The sequence below is a fragment of the Mobula birostris genome, chromosome 22 (genome assembly GCF_030028105.1).
Source record: "Mobula birostris isolate sMobBir1 chromosome 22, sMobBir1.hap1, whole genome shotgun sequence".
NCBI classification, from domain to species: domain Eukaryota; kingdom Metazoa; phylum Chordata; class Chondrichthyes; order Myliobatiformes; family Myliobatidae; genus Mobula; species Mobula birostris.
This window is the reverse complement of record NC_092391.1, coordinates 1,394,636-1,411,267: the sequence shown is the minus strand read 5'-3', so window position 1 is coordinate 1,411,267 and position 16,632 is coordinate 1,394,636. Positions and strand designations below refer to the sequence as shown.

General features: G+C 46.0%; 1 protein-coding gene and 1 long non-coding RNA gene across 4 annotated transcripts in view; one reads left to right on the top strand and one right to left on the bottom strand.

Annotated features, from left to right (window-relative positions):
• Nucleotides 1-1,787: 1,787 nt before the first annotated feature.
• LOC140186087 (uncharacterized) lies at nt 1,788-4,520 on the bottom strand. Its single transcript, XR_011882779.1, has 3 exons — nt 4,359-4,520; nt 3,914-3,986; nt 1,788-2,945 (listed from the first exon to the last, which is right to left on the bottom strand). It is a non-coding gene; the product is annotated as an uncharacterized lncRNA (long non-coding RNA).
• Nucleotides 4,107-16,632, top strand: part of whrna (whirlin a) — a 193,069-nt gene continuing 180,543 nt past the window's right edge. For 2 of the 3 annotated variants that reach the window (XM_072239953.1, XM_072239952.1), the window contains exon 1: nt 4,107-4,532. In XM_072239953.1, the coding sequence (XP_072096054.1) occupies nt 4,182-4,532 (351 nt within the window). In that variant the 5' untranslated portion in view covers nt 4,107-4,181. Of the gene's footprint in view, nt 4,533-8,771; nt 8,839-16,632 lie in introns of those variants that run through there. The other variant, XM_072239954.1, reaches the window with a different exon arrangement.

Sequence of the window (16,632 nt, the reverse complement as noted above, 5' to 3'; positions counted from 1 at the left end):
AAAGGGAGGCTGGACTACCATCTAATGTTAACTTTACCATCTCCTGGAATGCTAACAAAAAGTGAATGTTTTCCTTAAATAATTTTAAAAGATCACTCAGATGTTTAATGTTTTCATAACTGAACGTGGTGAATACTTGAAGAACTGAGGGGGTAGCAGGATCAGTGAACACTAGACACATTCTATGGTGGGCGGTTTCTGACCTAATGCACACATGTAAGAAAATTGCAAAGAGGAATATCCTCACCTGGGTGTGGAAGGTCTTGATACCTACACCAGATGTTACTTCTGATCACTGGAAAGGACAGCCGGGTTCAGCAGATCCTTCCAGTGAGAGCTGACACAGACTGAGGTCCACAGAGTACCAGGCGAACTTCAGATTCCCTTCACACCTTCCAGGGTTGCAATATTATTACAAGCAGAATTAACTCATTCAGGCATGTATTTCAGCAAGGACATGTGGCAAAGTTAATCACAGAACATGGAACAGTATGATGTGGTGACTTATATAAATCTACACCACAATCAATCTAACCCTTCACTCCTACACAGCCCTCAACCGTTTATTTTTCTTACATCCATGTACCTATCTAAGTCTCTTAAATGTCCCTAATGTGTCTGCCTCTACCATCACCCTGGTGGTGTGTTCCAGGCACTCACCACTCTCTGTGTAAAAATAAAAAGCCTACCTCTGAAATTCCCTCTTCCCTAAAGTTTCCACTAATCATCTTAAAATTATGCCCCCTCATATAAGCCATTTCCACCCTGGGAAAAATTCTCTGGCTGTCCACTCGATCTATGCCTCTTATCATCTTATGCACCTCTATGAAGTCATCTCTCATCCTCCTTCACTCTAAAGAGAAAATCCTTAGCTTGCTCCAACCTATCAAAATAAAACATTCTCTCTAATCCAGGCAGCATCCTGGTAAATCTCCTCTGCACCCTCTCTAATACTTCCACATCCTTCCTATGGTTAGGTGAGTGACCAGAACTGAACACTATATTCCAAGTGTGGTCTAACCAGAGTTTCTTGAGCTGTAACGTTACCTTGTGCCTCTTGAACTTATTCCCCAGACCGAAAGCAGGCCAAAACGGCATAGGAATATCATTTTCAGGCAAACTATAATAGCTTATCTCTCACAATGTGCACAGGGAAAACACAACATTGCGGCTGGTGCTGATGTATTGTACAGACATGGAGTTAGTTCACAAGAGGAACATCTCCTTCTAGCCCTGAATCAGTTGTGTGTCCCCCCCTGCCCCGGTGAGAATCCGGACTGACTCTCCCTCCTGCTAGGCCAGCCTCACCTGTAATAAGCTGCCCACTATCTGATCCAGAACTTCATCCACAGTCAAATCAGTTCTCCCCAGCTTCTAGCACTCACCTACAATCCCAGGATACCCTAACTAACCTAGCGGTCTGCAGGTCATTAGGATACGGGAGGAGACCAGAGGAAATCCACAGTCACAAGGAGAGCATGGAGACTCCACAAGGACAACAGTGGAGGTTATGACTGGACCCAGACTACAGGGGCATTGAGGAGCTACCTCTATCAGTGGCATCATGTGATGTACATCTCAGATCATTGATGAAATGCCTGATTAGAGGTTATGGATCTGAACCGTTTGTTTTCCAAAGATGCTGCCTGACCCGTTGAGTATTTCCAACATTTTTAGTTTTTGTTTAGATTGCATCATCCGCATTTCTTGAGTTAGATCATAGAGTACTACAAGACAGAAGCAAGGCCTTTGTTCAAAGTTCAATGTAAATTTATTATCAAAGTACATATATGTCTCAATCAACACCAAGAAGACAGAAAGCATGGTCATCTCCAGAATGACAAACATCCCACAATGTGTGATCAAGATCAGAAATACAAACATCAAACAAGTCAACAAATTCAAATATCTTGGCAGCCTAATAACAAGTAATGGTAGGTGCGACACAGATATCAAATACAGAATAGCAATGACGAAAGAAGCTTTCCAAAAAATGAAGACCATATTAACAGACAGAAAGATGAGCACGTACACTAAAAACAGAATACTGCAGTGCTATATTTATTCTATCTTGACTTATGGAAGTGAATGCTGGACCATTTCCTCAGCAATGGAAAAGAGACTAGAAGCAGCTGAATTATGGTTCTACAGGAGAATGTTAAAAATATCATGGACCACACACACATCAAATGAAGAAGTTCTCAGAGGAGCCCAAGCAGTTCGATCACTCATACCAACAATAAGAGAAAGACAACTCAGATTCCTAGGACACATCATGCGGAAAGATGAACTAGAAAAACTCATACTCTCTGGAAAGATTGAGGGGAGCAAACCAAGAGGAAGACCTCGGCTTATGGACATCAAAAGCCTAGCCAGGTGGCTACACATCGAGGAAATGGAAGTCATCCAAAAAACGAAGGATAGATCTATATGGAAAACCACGGTCACCAAAGTCCGCATCGGATATGGTACCGAGACAGACGGACAGATATGTCACCATATACAAGCCTGAGATTTATTTTCTTGTGGGCATTCATAGTAAATACAAAGAAACAAAAACAACAATAATAATAAATAAATAAGCAAAAACTATCAAGAGCATGAGATCAAATGTCCTTGAAAGTGAGTCCATAGGTTGTGGGACCAGTTCAGTGATAGGGTAAGTGAAGTTATCCCCTCTGGTTGAAGATCCTGATGGTTAAGGGTTAATAACTGTTCCTGAATGTGATGATATGGCTCCTGAGACTCCTGTACCTCCTTCCTGATGGCAGAAGTGAGAAGAGAGCATGGCCTGGATGATTGGGGTCCTTAATGATGGATGCTGTTTTTCTGCAACGATGCTCCGTGTAGAAGTGCTCAATGGTGGGGAGGGTTTTTCCCATGATGGACTGGGCTTTGTGGTGGCTGTTTCTGGGGATGTTTAGAATCTTCCCATTCCCCTGTCCCTGCAGTACAAACATGGAATGGAACTTGTATGATTCAACTTAACGACATGGAACAGCAAACCAGAACAGTAGTTCACTGCCTGACATGGCCAGGCTCAAAACACTACATTGATTAAAGTTTGTAATCAGTGTTACTGTTTCAATGAGGTATACATTTTCATGTGTGAAATATGGTTAAGTGGATGAAACGGACATTATCAGAATGGTTTGTTATTTAAAATTAAAGCCTCTTTGGGCTTTTCAATCCATCCTAAGATTGGTTTAAATTTGCCACAGCTAAGTACACCCTAATGCATTTGAGAAAGAGCGAGAATTATAGTTAGAGACAGATTACTGACATATTCACCACTACTGACACTAACATTATTAAACTGATCAATATCTGTTTCCACATTAGGCTGGTGCAGGACGTGAGGGGTGGGCTGCAGCTCTCCTGCCCTTATCCTTCTCAGTGGTGGAGGAGTGCGTCTGAGAGGTGTAATAGGAGCACCTTGGGTGAGTAAGCAGTGATTGGACAGGTGCACACTGCAGGCATGGTTGCTGGTGGTGGGGGGAGAGACAAGGTGCTGATCGAGTGGCTGCTCTATGCTATCGAGTATCTTCTCAATAGTTTCCAGAGCTGCACTCACCCAGAAAGGTGGGGGGAGGTCCTGTCACTCCTAACCTCCCTCGATCCCAGTCCACTGATCTCATAACCCTCAACCCCAATACCTTACCCCAGTCCGCTGATCTCATAACCCTCGACCCCAATACCTTACCCCAGTCCGCTGAACTCATAACCCTCGACCCCAATACCTTACGCCAGTCCACTGATCTCATAACTCTTGACCCCAATACCTTACCCCAGTCCGCTGATCTCATAACCCTCAACCCCAATACGATACCCCAGTCCGCTGAACTCATAACCCTCGACCCCAATACCTTATGCCAGTCCACTGATCTCATAACTCTTGACCCCAATACCTTACCCCAGTCTGCTGATGTCATTACCCTTGACAACACACACAACATGCTGGAGGAACTCAGCAGGCCAGGCAGCATCTGTGGGAGACAGTAAACAGTCGACGTTTGGATAACCTCTGACCTCACTCCCCCGTCCCCGCCGGAACCGCACTTCCCGCCAAACCCCACCTCCCTGCATCTCCCGCGGTCCCGGTTCCCCGTTTCCAGGCAACGGCGTCGCTGCGTCACCGCCGCGGCGTCGGTGGCGGAGGGGGGTTCTGTGTGGCCGGGGCCATGGCAGCGGCGGCGGCAGCGGACACGGTCCCGGGGGCACCGGGGTCGGGAGGCGCGGTCCCAGGATTACCGAGCGCGCGGCCGCTGTCGGGCACGGCACGCCGCCTGCACCGCGCGCTGAACGCGCTGTTGAGCGAGAGGGAACGCGAGCGCTTCATCTGCTGCCTGAACGGTTACCGGCGCCGCCGCAACGTGTACGAGCTGGTGCTCGGCCTCGGCCGGCTGCTCGACACCCCCCGCAAGCGGCAGCTGCTGCCTCTTCTCCGCCTCGTCATTCCCCGCTCTGACCAGCTCCTCTTCGACCAGTACACCGCTGAGGGAGCCCATCCCATCTGGCCGGCCGGCACGCCCGTGAGTGTGAGCGGGGAGAGGAGACGTAGTGTGATGGAGGGACGAGGGAAGAGGATGGGGGAGAAGGGAGGGGAAGAGAGTTGTTTGGAGATAGAGAGAATAGAATGCAGAAGTGAGTGGGAAAGGGGAAGAGAAGAGGGTGTAGAGGGGAGGCGATGGTGGGAAGGGGTGAAGAAGATGTTGCACTAGGGAGAGGAGAGGAGGCTGCGGAGGGGATTTGGGGGGAGAAGAGGGTGCAGAAGGGAGCAGTGGGGAGAAGAGGGATGGGGGACGGGGTAGAGGAGTTTGCAGAGGGGGGAGGAGTTTGCCAATTGCAGGGGGGTTGGAGTGGAGAGGGGAGGAAAGTAGGTTGCATTGGGAAAGGGTTGGAGTAGAGGGTATAGAAGAGGTTGTGGTGGGTAGAGGGTAGGAGAGCAAGGCTGGGGGAGTAGAAGAGGTTGCGGTGGCGAAGGGGCCAGTGAAGTGTTTGCGTTGGGGAGAGTGTTGCAGAAGAGAGTGCGGTGGTTAGAGGGTAGTGCTATGGAGGGAATTAGGGTATGGGTGGGAGAGAGGAAAGTGTTGAGTGGGGAAGAGGGTGCGGAGGATTTGGGGTGATGTTAAAGTGTTGGTAGGGGAGGTGAACGATGAAGGGAAAGTGGTAGGATGAGGGAGAAAAGTGCTTGTAGGGGAAAAGAGGGTGAGATATGTGACTGAGACCAGGGAGGACGGCGGTGTATGAGAGGGAGGGTAGGGTGAAGGTTAAAGGGCAGTGAAGGGGCAAGGAGACTGTGAATGAGGGATATAAAAAGGTGAGATACAGAGAGAGATGGTCAGTGAGGTGAGGGGAGCAGGAAATCAGGAGGAGAGCACTTGAGAGAAAGGTACAGAGGGTGTGATTAAATTGGGAGCCCTACTTGGGCGATTGTGGACTGAACAGTCTTGTGGACTGCTATTGTTCTGTGATAAGTCGTTTTAGCTGTACACTCTTGTGATGAGCATATAATCTCTCCCACTGATATTGCTGGAGAGGTAAATATCTGCCCAAACACAGAGAAATTGTGTTGAGAATCTTCTCTACCCAACTAAGAGATTAGGATGAATGTCAGATTGAGTTGCATTCCTGACGTGCAGCCTCTCTCCCTCTGCACCGAGTAACAGGCCAGAATGTAGCGCTTATATATTGGTCCATGAGGTTCTGACTGGGTTGAAGGTGGGTGGAGGACGCTAACCGCTGCCTGATGAGCCATACATTCATCTTATCAGACGTAGCCCCCCGGTCAGCCTCAGGGTCGCTCGGCTCGCTGTCGTCTAGGGAAACAGCCTTCGGCCACGCCAAACTGGGTAATTAGTTTGCAAACACGAGGAATTCTGCAGATGCTGGAAGTTCAAGCAACACACATCAAAGTTGCTGGTGAACGCAGCAGGCCAGGCAGCATCTCTAGGAAGAGGTACAGTCGACTGTACCTCTTCCTAGAGATGCTGCCTGACCTGCTGCGATAATTAGTTTGTGTGGATGCTGTGTGATGTACCCCACCCCGCCCAAATAACAGACAATATACCAGATATGATTAAATGATTTACAGTTTATAGATATTACTGGAACTATGTAATTAATAGAGAATAAAATATAAAAGGAAAATAAAAGGCACCACACTTATCAAAGTTCAGTCTCTTCGTGCACAAACAGTTGGAGCTCAGGACCCTTCTTCTTCACCCTGCAACCCCTCGGACCACCTCGACTGGCCGCCTGGGACCAACAACGGTGGTCGACCAGATGCTCCACACGAGTCTGTCTCCGTCTCCTCTCCTCGCCGAATGCCCCGCTCAGGGTCCGACCTCATTAGCAGACTCACAGCACCTGGTCCATCCTCTGCCTCTCTCTCTCTCCCGCCTTCTGCCCCAAAACCCCGCGCATACAGTATCTTCAAATACACCAAAAACATAACAACTATCCCAATTGGTTCATAATATATTCTTATCACACTCTAACCCAAAACAAGCTGCTAGCGCAAGAACTTTCTCAGCGTTTAACATAACAAAGAAGCATTCCCAAGTATAACATAACAAAGAAGCCATTTTAATTAGCCTACGCAGTAACATAAAAGACGAAACCCCCTTACACTCTCCCCCGCCAAACAAAGTCATGTCCTCATGACTTCTAAATAACTCGCCAACCAGTCCTGCAGACACACAACACACACATACACAGATACACGCAGTTTCAGTGCTCCCCAAACAGTGGACCGTACACCCGTCCCACGGGCGCTACATAGGCCAACCTATCTGGGAACTTCCTAATCCTCCGAGACCTCTGTACCCCCTCACCTAAACCCTAAAGGCTCAGACACTACTAGGGATACCTCGGGCCTGCCTGCCAACTCCTCTCTCACCCAGGCCACCATTACAACTCGGAGCCCCCATGTCCCGTGTCCAGGGCCCCGCTTCTTTTCCTTCCTGGTCCTGCCGCAACTCAGACTGCCCACGGCTAGCCCTCCCCACTACACCTGACTCAGTGGGAGAAGGGCCAAAGATCTCTTCCTCAATCACGGAGAAGTTAGCGAAAGGCAACATGTACCACATGTCCAGCACATCATCCTTCAAATACGTATTCTTCCTCATTCCCTCGATCGGTAGCTGCTGTTTAGGTTTCTCCAAACTGAAACATTTAGCTGGGGCTACCCCTTCAGCCTCCTGCAGTTGATACATCAGCTTCTTCGGGGACTCCTTCAACTGTCGCCACAGCCTCCGCAGCTCTGACTCAGGGTTCTTGGCCATCTCAATCTGGGACGCAGTTACCCCACCGGCTTCTCCCACCCTGACCTAAAAAGCAGCAGTTAAAGGATGTTCAGCCTCCAGATTTTTCTTCCTGATGACATCTTCCAGGTCAACTTTCAGTTTTTCCACTTCATTTAAACTGTTGATAGTCACCTTCAGGTTCCTTTCAAGTGTCCGCCTCCCTTTTCCGAGATTTGTCCTCTGTTTCTTCACCTTCTCGGGAATGTAGTCAAACTCCCCTTCCCGGGCGCTCGGTTTTCTGTTAGCGGACTCACAGCACCTGGTCCATCCTCTGTCTCTCTCTCCCGCCTTCTGCTGTAAAACCCCACACATACAGTATCTTCAAATACACCAAAAATATAACTATCCCAATTGTTTCGTAACATATCCTTAACACACTGTAACCCAAAACAAGCTGCTAGCGCAAGAACTTTCTCAGTGCTTAACATAACAAAGAAGCATTCCCAAGTATAACATAACAAAGAAGCCATTTTAATTAGCCTACGCAGTAACATAAAAGACGAAACCCCCTTACACTCACATGAGCTAGGAGTAAGGTCAATTGGAGATTGGAAGCCTGAGAAGACATGGTTCACTCAGGTTTGCCAATTTAGTTGAAAAGGCAGTGACTTGCAGTAGTTTGAAGCTTTGAGCAGTGCTGGATTGACACTTGGGATTGATTGACAAAAACAAATTAGGGTAAGGCAGGGGCAAGCAGAGCAGCCATTGTTGGAATGCATGGAGTTAGAGTGGAGATTTTGGCTCTTCGAGGCTTCAGCAAGGATGGGCTTCAAGGCAAGAAAAGCTGTAGGTAGTGTTTTCCCTCCCTCAGATTATTGCTTCTCCACCTTTAGTAAGTTAGTAAGTTTGTGGATGATGCCAAGATTGGTAGAATTGTGGATAGTGTAGGAGACGGGCAAAGAATACAGCGCAATACAGATCAGTTGCAGATATGGGCAGAGAAATGGCAGATGGATTTTAATTCAGATAAATGTGAGGTGTTGCACCTCAGTAGGGTAAATGCAAGGAGACAGTACACTGTTAGTGCAAGGTCCTGAACAGTGTTGCTGAGTAGAGAGACCTTGGGATCAAAGTTCGTAGCCCCTCGAAAGTGGCAACACAGGTCAATAAGGTGGTTATGAAGGCTTATGGAATGCTTGCTTTGATTAGTTGAAGCATTGAGTTTAAAAGTCATAGTTAGAGTGGACAAAGACTACCTGCTTCCCAGAGTTGAAATGAGGGCATGCCTTGAAAGTGAGAGGCAGAAGGCTCAAGGGGAATGTGAGGGGTAAGTTTTTTAATCAGAGTCATGGATGCCTGAAATGCACTGCCTGGTATGATGGTAGAGGCAAATGCATTAAAGAGACGTTTGGATAGGCATGTGGATGTACGGAAAATGGAAGGATGTGGACAAGGTGTCGGTGGGAGGGATTAATGTTTGGGTGTTTTTTATTTGCTTTTTAGCAGGAATGGTCTTATGCTGTACTCCTCTATGTCTAAGGATCTGGTAGTGTGGATTGGGACAGGATGTTTTCTGGCAAAGGTGTACTTGGTAAGTGGGAGGCCTTCAAAAATGAAATTTTGAGAGTACAAAGCTTGTCTGTCCTTGTCAGAATAAAAGATACAGACAACAGGTGTAAGGAACCTTGGTTTTCAAGAGATATTGAGGCTCTAGTTAAGCAAAAAAAAAGGAGGTGCATAGCAGGTATAGGCATGTAGGAACAAATGAGGTGCTTATCGGGTTTAAGAAATGCAAGAGAATGTTTAAGAAAGAAATCAGGAGGGCTAGCAGGCAAGCTAAAGGAGAATACTAAGGGACTCTACAGATATGTTAAGAGCAAAAGGATTGCAGGGGACAAAATTAGTCCTCTGGAAGATCAGAATGGTAATCCATGCAAAGAGCGAAAAGAGATGAGGGAGCTCTTAAATAATCTTTTTGCATCTGTATTTACTCAGGAGACGGATTCTGAGTCTATAGAAATAAGGCAAAACAGCATCATCTTCATGATCCCTCTGCACATTACAGAGGGGGAGGTGTTGTTGTCTTGAGGCAAATTAGGGTGCATAAATCCCCAGGGTTTGACAAGTTGTTCCCTAAGACCTGCGGGGTGGGGGTGAGGGGGGTCAAGTGCGGAAGTTGCCGGGCCCTAGCAGAAACATTTACATCATCCTTAGCTACAGGTGAGAGGCTGGAGGATTGGAGGATAGCCAATCTTTTTCTGCTGTTTAAAAAAGGCTCTAAAAATAAACCAGAAGATTATAGGACTGTGAGCCTGACATTAGTAGTGGGAAACTTACTGGAAAATATTCTAAAGGACTGGATATAAGAGTATTTGGATAGACATGAACTGATTAAGGATGGTCAACATGGCTTTATGCATGATAGGTTGTATAACCAATCTTAGAGTTTTTCGAGGAAATTACCAGGAAATGAGATGAAGGCAAAGCTGCTACTACTATCTCGACTCAGGCCTAGGGGGCCGGCGTCGGGCACGATGGCGGACTCTCCACTACTCCCTCTCCCTCATCAATGTGTTCAGTTCATCTACATTAGCCGCACCGCTGTCTTCTAGGAGCGTGTTGACCATAGTCTTGGGAGGGCGCCCAGGGTTCATCCTCCCATGCTTGGGCTCCCATATGATGACTAGGCTGGCAGGTAGCTCGGTGTGGCAAAGACAGTGCTCCGCTAGTTGCAGTCTTCTCGCCTCGATTTTAGTGGTGAGCATCGGAAGGTCGTTATAGAGCTCAGCGTTTGTCACGTGCTGTTGCCAATTCACGTCAAGAGCCATCCAGAGCATTCGTGTATAGCAATTATCTAGAGACTTCCGCATAGTCTTGGTGAGTGTCCACGTCTCGCATCCATATGTGAGAATGGACTCTATGACTGCTATGAGAATCCGCTTTTTAAGCCCTCTGGTCAGGTTCGGCTTCCAGATTTCCTTCATATCGTTCATAGCCCTCCCCGCCAGCGCCTTCCGTATCTTTATGTCCTTCTCCGAACTCATCACTCTTGACCCGAGGCACTTGTAGTCAAAGACTTTCTTAATGGTATCATTCTTTACGGTATTGAGAGTACCTTCGTCGCAGTTAAAAGCCATGTACTCTGTCTTTTTAGCGTTTAGGTGAAGTCCAACTTTATTGCACTCAATTTCCACTTTTGTCAGTAGCTGCTGTGCTTCCTCCATCTGGTCAGAGAGCAGGACTATATCATCTGCAAAATTGAGATCTGTGAGCTTAACTGGTCTGACCCTTTTGGTTCATCCTGGTTTTATGGTAAAACCAAGCGTGTCATGATCTTTGGTAGTTTGACATAGAGCGTAATCAAGGACGATTATAAAGATACACTCACAACACACTGGAGGAACTCAGCAGGTCGGCCTGAAATGTTGACTGATTGTTTCCACGAATGCTGCCCGACCTGCTGAGTTCCTCCAGCGTGTTGTGAGTGTTGTTTTGACCTCAGCATTCGCAGAGTATTTTGTGTTTACGATTATAAAGATGTAGGGTGCCAGAATGTCTCCTTGCAGCACACCAGCTAGGAGCTCGAACTCTGCTGTTTCTCCATCTGGTGATACAACTTTCGCCATGGTTTTGGTATAGCTGGACTCTGTTGCTCTCAGTAGATGGTCTGGCACTCCGTAAGCTTTCAGGATCTTCAGCATTTTACCTCGGTGAATGGAGTCAAAAGCTTTGTAAAAATTGATGTAAGTAAGCAGGGCTGTTAGGTTGTTCTTCTTGACTTCCTGAATGATTCTACGGAGAGCAAGTATTTGCATTACTGTTGTGCACTTCTGCCGAAAACCATTCTGATTGAATCTTAGCTTAGGGTCAATGGCGGTGCAAATCCTGTTCAAGATCATCCGATTGTATAGCTTTGCTAAGATGCAGGTCAAGCTGGTACCACGGTAGTTATCTGTCTTCGTGAGGGATCCATATTTGGGGACTGGGATAAGCGAATCTGTTAAGTGAATCAAGAAGAGCCGGATCTCGAAACATCCTGATGTCGTTGCAGCAAGAAGTGTGGTCAATGCTTGTCATGCCGAACTTAGAAGGAGTGAAACAGAAGAGCTAAGAGACAAGTTCAAGACAGCAAAGAAGAATCTCTTTGCCACCTACGACTGACTGAAGGAAGAGGAACTAGCTGAGAGGATTAGAGAGGTAGAGGCTGCTAATGAAGACAAGCAGCATGGAGAAGTATGGCGCCTAGTCAACGAGATCAGCAGACGGAAGAAGTCCCCATCAGGTCAAATAGGTGGTAGAACAGCAGAGGACCGTGTCCAGACATGGTTTACCCACTTTAAGAACCTGCTGGGAAGTCCTCCAACGATCACGGAAGAAGAAGAGGACATACCCATGATACTAATGCAAGTCGCCATTGATGACGGCCCACTCACCATTGAGGAACTGAAGAAGGCCAAATATGCACTCAAACAGGGCAGGAGCCCTGGACCAGATGGGATACCACCAGATGTCCTGAAAAACTGCGACCTGGACGACGTCTTGCTGGACATATGTAATACAGCACTGATGAAAGGTGACAAACCAGAAGGCAAGGCAGTGGATGTTATCTACATGTACTTTAGCAGAGCATTTGACAAGGTCCCGCATGGGGGATTTGTCACGAAGATTCAGTCGCTCGGCATTCAAACTGAGGTAGTAAATTGAATTAAACATTGACTTTGTGGGAAAAGCCAGAGAACGGTAGTGGATGGTTGTGTCCCTGACTGGAGGCCTGTGATTAGTAGAGTTTCGCAGAGATAAGTGTTGGGGCCGTTGTTGTTTGTTTTCAAAGATCTGGACGATAATATGGTTAACTGGATCAGCAAATTTGCAGTTGACATCAAATTGGGAGTGCAGTGGACTGCAAGGAAGGCTGTTGGAGCTTACAGCGGAATCTGGATCAGCTGGAAAAGTGTGCTGAAAACTGGCAGATGGAATTTAATGCAGACAACTGCGAGGTGTTGCACTTTGTAAGACGAACCAGGGTACATCTTAGAGAGTGAATGGAAGGGCACTGAAGAGTGTGGTAGAGCAAAGGGATCTAGGAATACAGGTCCATAATTCATTGAGATTGGTGTCACTGCTTGATTGGGTTGTAAAGAAAGCTGTTGGCATATCGGCCTTCATAAATCAAAGTATTGATTACATAGAACAGAGGAATTTACAGCATATTACAAGACCTTTGGCCCATAATATGCCGACCATATAACCTACTCTAGAAACTGCCTAGAATTTCCCTAGCACAGAGCCCTCTATTTTTCTAAGTTCCATGTTCCTATCTATGAGGCTCTTAAAAGACCCAATTGTATCTGCTTCATCCACCGCTGCCAGCTGTGCATTCCATGTATCCACCACTCTCTGAGTGAAAAACATACCCCTGACATCCCCTTGGTATCTATTTCCAAACACCTTAAAATGATGCCCCTTCCTGTTAGCTATTTCAGCCCTGGGAAAAAGCCTCTGGCTATTCATACAATCAATGCCTCTCATCATCTTACACACCTCTATCAGGTGATCTCTCATCCTCCGTTGATCCAAGGAGAAAAGGCCAAGTACACTCAATCTATTCACATAAGGTACGCCCTCCAACCAGGCAACATCCTTGTGAATCTCCTCTGCACTCTCTCTATAGTATCCACATCCTTTCTGTAGTGAGGTGACCAGAACTGAACACAGTACTCCAAGTGGGGCCTGACCAAGGCCTTATATATGGTTGAAGTCAGAAGTATACATACACCTTAGCCAAATACATTTAAACTCAGTTTTTCACAATTCCTGACATTTAATCCTAGAAAACATTCCCTGTCTTAGGTCAGTTAGGATCACTACTTTATTTTAAGAGTGTGAAATATCAGAATAATAGTAGAGAGAATGATTTATTTCAGCTTTTATTTCTTTCATCACTTTCCCAGTGGGTCAAAAGTTTACATACACTTTGTTAGTATTTGGTAGCATTGCCTTTAAATTGTTTAACTTGGGTCAAACATTTTGGGTAGCCTTCCACAAGCTTCTCACAGTAAGTTGCTGGAATTTTGTTCCATTCCTCCAGACAGAACTGGTGTAACTGAGTCAGGTTTGTAGGCCTCCTTGCTCGCACACGCTTCTTCAGTTCTGCCCACAAATTTTCTATCGAATAGAGGTTAGGGCTTTGTGATGGCCACTCAAATACCTTGACTTTGTTGTCCTTAAGCAATTTTGGCACAACTTTGGAGGTATGCTTGGGGTCATTGTCCATTTGGAAGCCCCAGTTGCGTGCGAGATTTAACTTCCTGGCTGATGTCTTGAGATGTTGCTTCAATATATCACATAATTTTCCTTCCTCATGATGCCATCTATTTTGTGAAGTGCACCAGTCCCTCCTGCAGCAAAGCATCCCCACAACATGATGCTGCCATCCCCATGCTTCATGGTTGGGATCGTGTTCTTCGGCTTGCAAGCTTCACCCTTTTTCCTCCAAACATAACAATGGTCATTATGGCCAAACAGTTCAAGTTTTGTTTCATCAGACCAGAGGACATTTCTCCAAAAAGTAATATCTTTGTCCCCATGTGAACTTGCAAACTGTAGTCTGCCTTTTTTATGGCAGTTTTGGAGCAGTGGCTTCCTCCTTGCTGAGCAGCCTTTCAGGTTATGTTGATATAGGACTCATTTTACTGGGGATATAGATACTTGTCTACCTGTTTCCTCCAGCATCTTCATAAGGTCCTTTGCTGTTGTTCTGGGACTGATTTGCACTTTTCGCGCCAAAGTACGTTCATCTCTAGGAGACAGACTGTGTCTCCTTCCTGAGCGGTATGACGGCTGCGTGATCCCATGGTGTTTATACTTGCGTACCATTGTTTGTACAGATGAACGTGGTACCTTCAGGCGGTTGGAAATTACTCCCAAGGATGAACCAGACTTGACATCATTTTCTGACCTCAATCCAATAGAAAATTTGTGGGCAGAACTGAAAAAGCGTGTGCGAGCAAGGAGGCCTACAAACCTGACTCAGTTACACCAGTTCTGTCTGGAGGAATGGAACAAAATTCCAGCAACTTACTGTGAGAAGCTTGTGGAAGGCTACCCAAAATGTTTGACCCAAGTTAAACAATTTAAAGGCAATGCCACCAAATACTAACAAAGTGTATGTAAACTTCTGACCCACTGGGAAAGCGATGAAAGAAATAAAAGCTGAAATAAATCATTCTCTCTACTATTATTCTGACATTTTACACTCTTAAAATAAAGTAGTGATCCTAACTGACTTAAGACAGGGAATATTTTCTAGGGTTAAATGTCAGGAATTGTGAAAAACTGAGTTTAAATGTATTTGGCTAAGGCGTATGTAAACTTCTGACTTCAACTGTAGCTGAACTCACGGCTCTTGAACTCAATCCCATGATTGGTGAATGCCAGCACACCATACGCTTTCTTAACAACCCTGCCAACCTGCACAGCAGCTTTGAGTGTCCTATTGACACGGACCCCAAAACCTCTCAGATCTTCCACACTGCCAAGAGTCTTACCATTTATATTATATTTTGTCTTCAAATTGGACCTACTAAAATGAACCACTTTACATTTACCTGGGTTGAAATCCATCTGCCACTTCTCAGCCCAGTTCTGCATCCTATCAATGTCTTGTAACCTCTGACAACCCTCCAGACTATCCACAACACCCCCAATCTTTGTGTCATCAGCAAACATACTAACCCACCCTTCTACTACTTCATCTAGGTCATTTATAAAAATCACAAAGAGGAGGGGTCCCAGAACAGATCCCTGTGGATCACCGCTGGTCATCGACCTCCATGCAGAATACAAACCATCTACAACCACCCTTTACCTTCTCTGGGCAAGCCAATTCTGGATCTACAAAGCAAGGTGTCCTTGGATCCCATGCCTCTACTTTCTGAAGGAGCCTTGCATGGGGAACCTTATCAAATGCCTTACTGAAATCCATATACACTACATCCACTGCTCTACCTTCATCAATGTGTTTTGTTACATCCTCAAAGAATTCAATCAGGCTCATAAGGCACAACCGGCCCTTGACAAAGCCACATTGCCTATCCCTAATCAGATTGTGTCTTTCCAAATGCTCATAAATCCTGCCTCTCTGGATCTTCTCCAACAACTTGCCAACCACTAAAATCAGACTCACTGGTCTATAATTTCCTGGGTTATCTCTACTCCCTTTCTTGAACGAGGGTACAACAATTGCAATCCTCCAATCCTCCAGTACTTCTCCTGTCCTTATTGATGACGCAAGGATTATCGCCAGAGGCTCAGCAATCTCCACCCTCACTTCCCACAGTAGCCTGGGGTATATCTCATCCAGTCCCGGTGACTTATCTAACTCAATGCTTTTCAAAAGCTCCAGCACATCCTCTTTCTTAATATGTCTATATGCTCAAGCATTTCAGTACACTGTTAGTCATCCCCACAATTACCAAGGTCTTTTTCCCTGGTGAATATACTGAAGCAAAGTATTCGTTAAGTACCTCCGCTACCTCCTCCAACTTCATGCATGTGTTTCCATTATCACACCAGATTGGTCCTATTCTCACACGTCTCATCCTCTTGATGGCATGAGAGAGGAACTGGCCAAAGTTGACTGGAAAGGGACACTGGCGGGAAGGACGGCAGAGCAGCAGTGGCTGGAGTTTATGCGAGAAGTGAGGATGGGGCAAGACGGATATATTCCAAAAAAGAAGAAATTTTCGAATGGAAAAAGGATGCAACCATGGCTGATGAGAAGTCAAAGCCAAAGTTACAGCAAAGGAGAGGGTATACAAGGAAGCAAAAATTAGTGGGAAGACAGAGGATTGGGAAGGTTTTAAAAGCTTATAAAAGGAAACTAAGAAGGTCATTAAGAGGGAAAAGATGAACTATGAAAGGAAGCTAGCAAATAATATCAAAGAGGATACTAAAAGCTCTTTCAAGTATATAAAGAGTAAAAGACAGGTGAGAGTAGATATAGGACTGATAGAAAATGATGCTGGAGAAATTGTAATGGGAGATAAGGAGATGGCGGAGGAACAAATGAGTATTTTGCATCAGTCTTCACTGAGGAAGACATCAGCTGTATACCGGACACTCAAGGGTGGCAGGGAAGAGAAGTGTGCGCAGTCACAATTACGACAGAGAAAGTACTCAGGAAGCTGAATAGGCTAAAGGTAGATAAATCTTCCAGACCAGATGGAATGCACCCGCGTGTTCTGAAGGAAGTAGCTGTGGAGATTGCGGAGGCATTAGCGATGATCTTTCAAAAGTCAATAGATTCTGGCACGGTTCCGGAGGACTAGAAGATTGCAAATGTCACTCCGCTATTTAAGAAGGGGGCAAGGAAACAAAAAGGAAA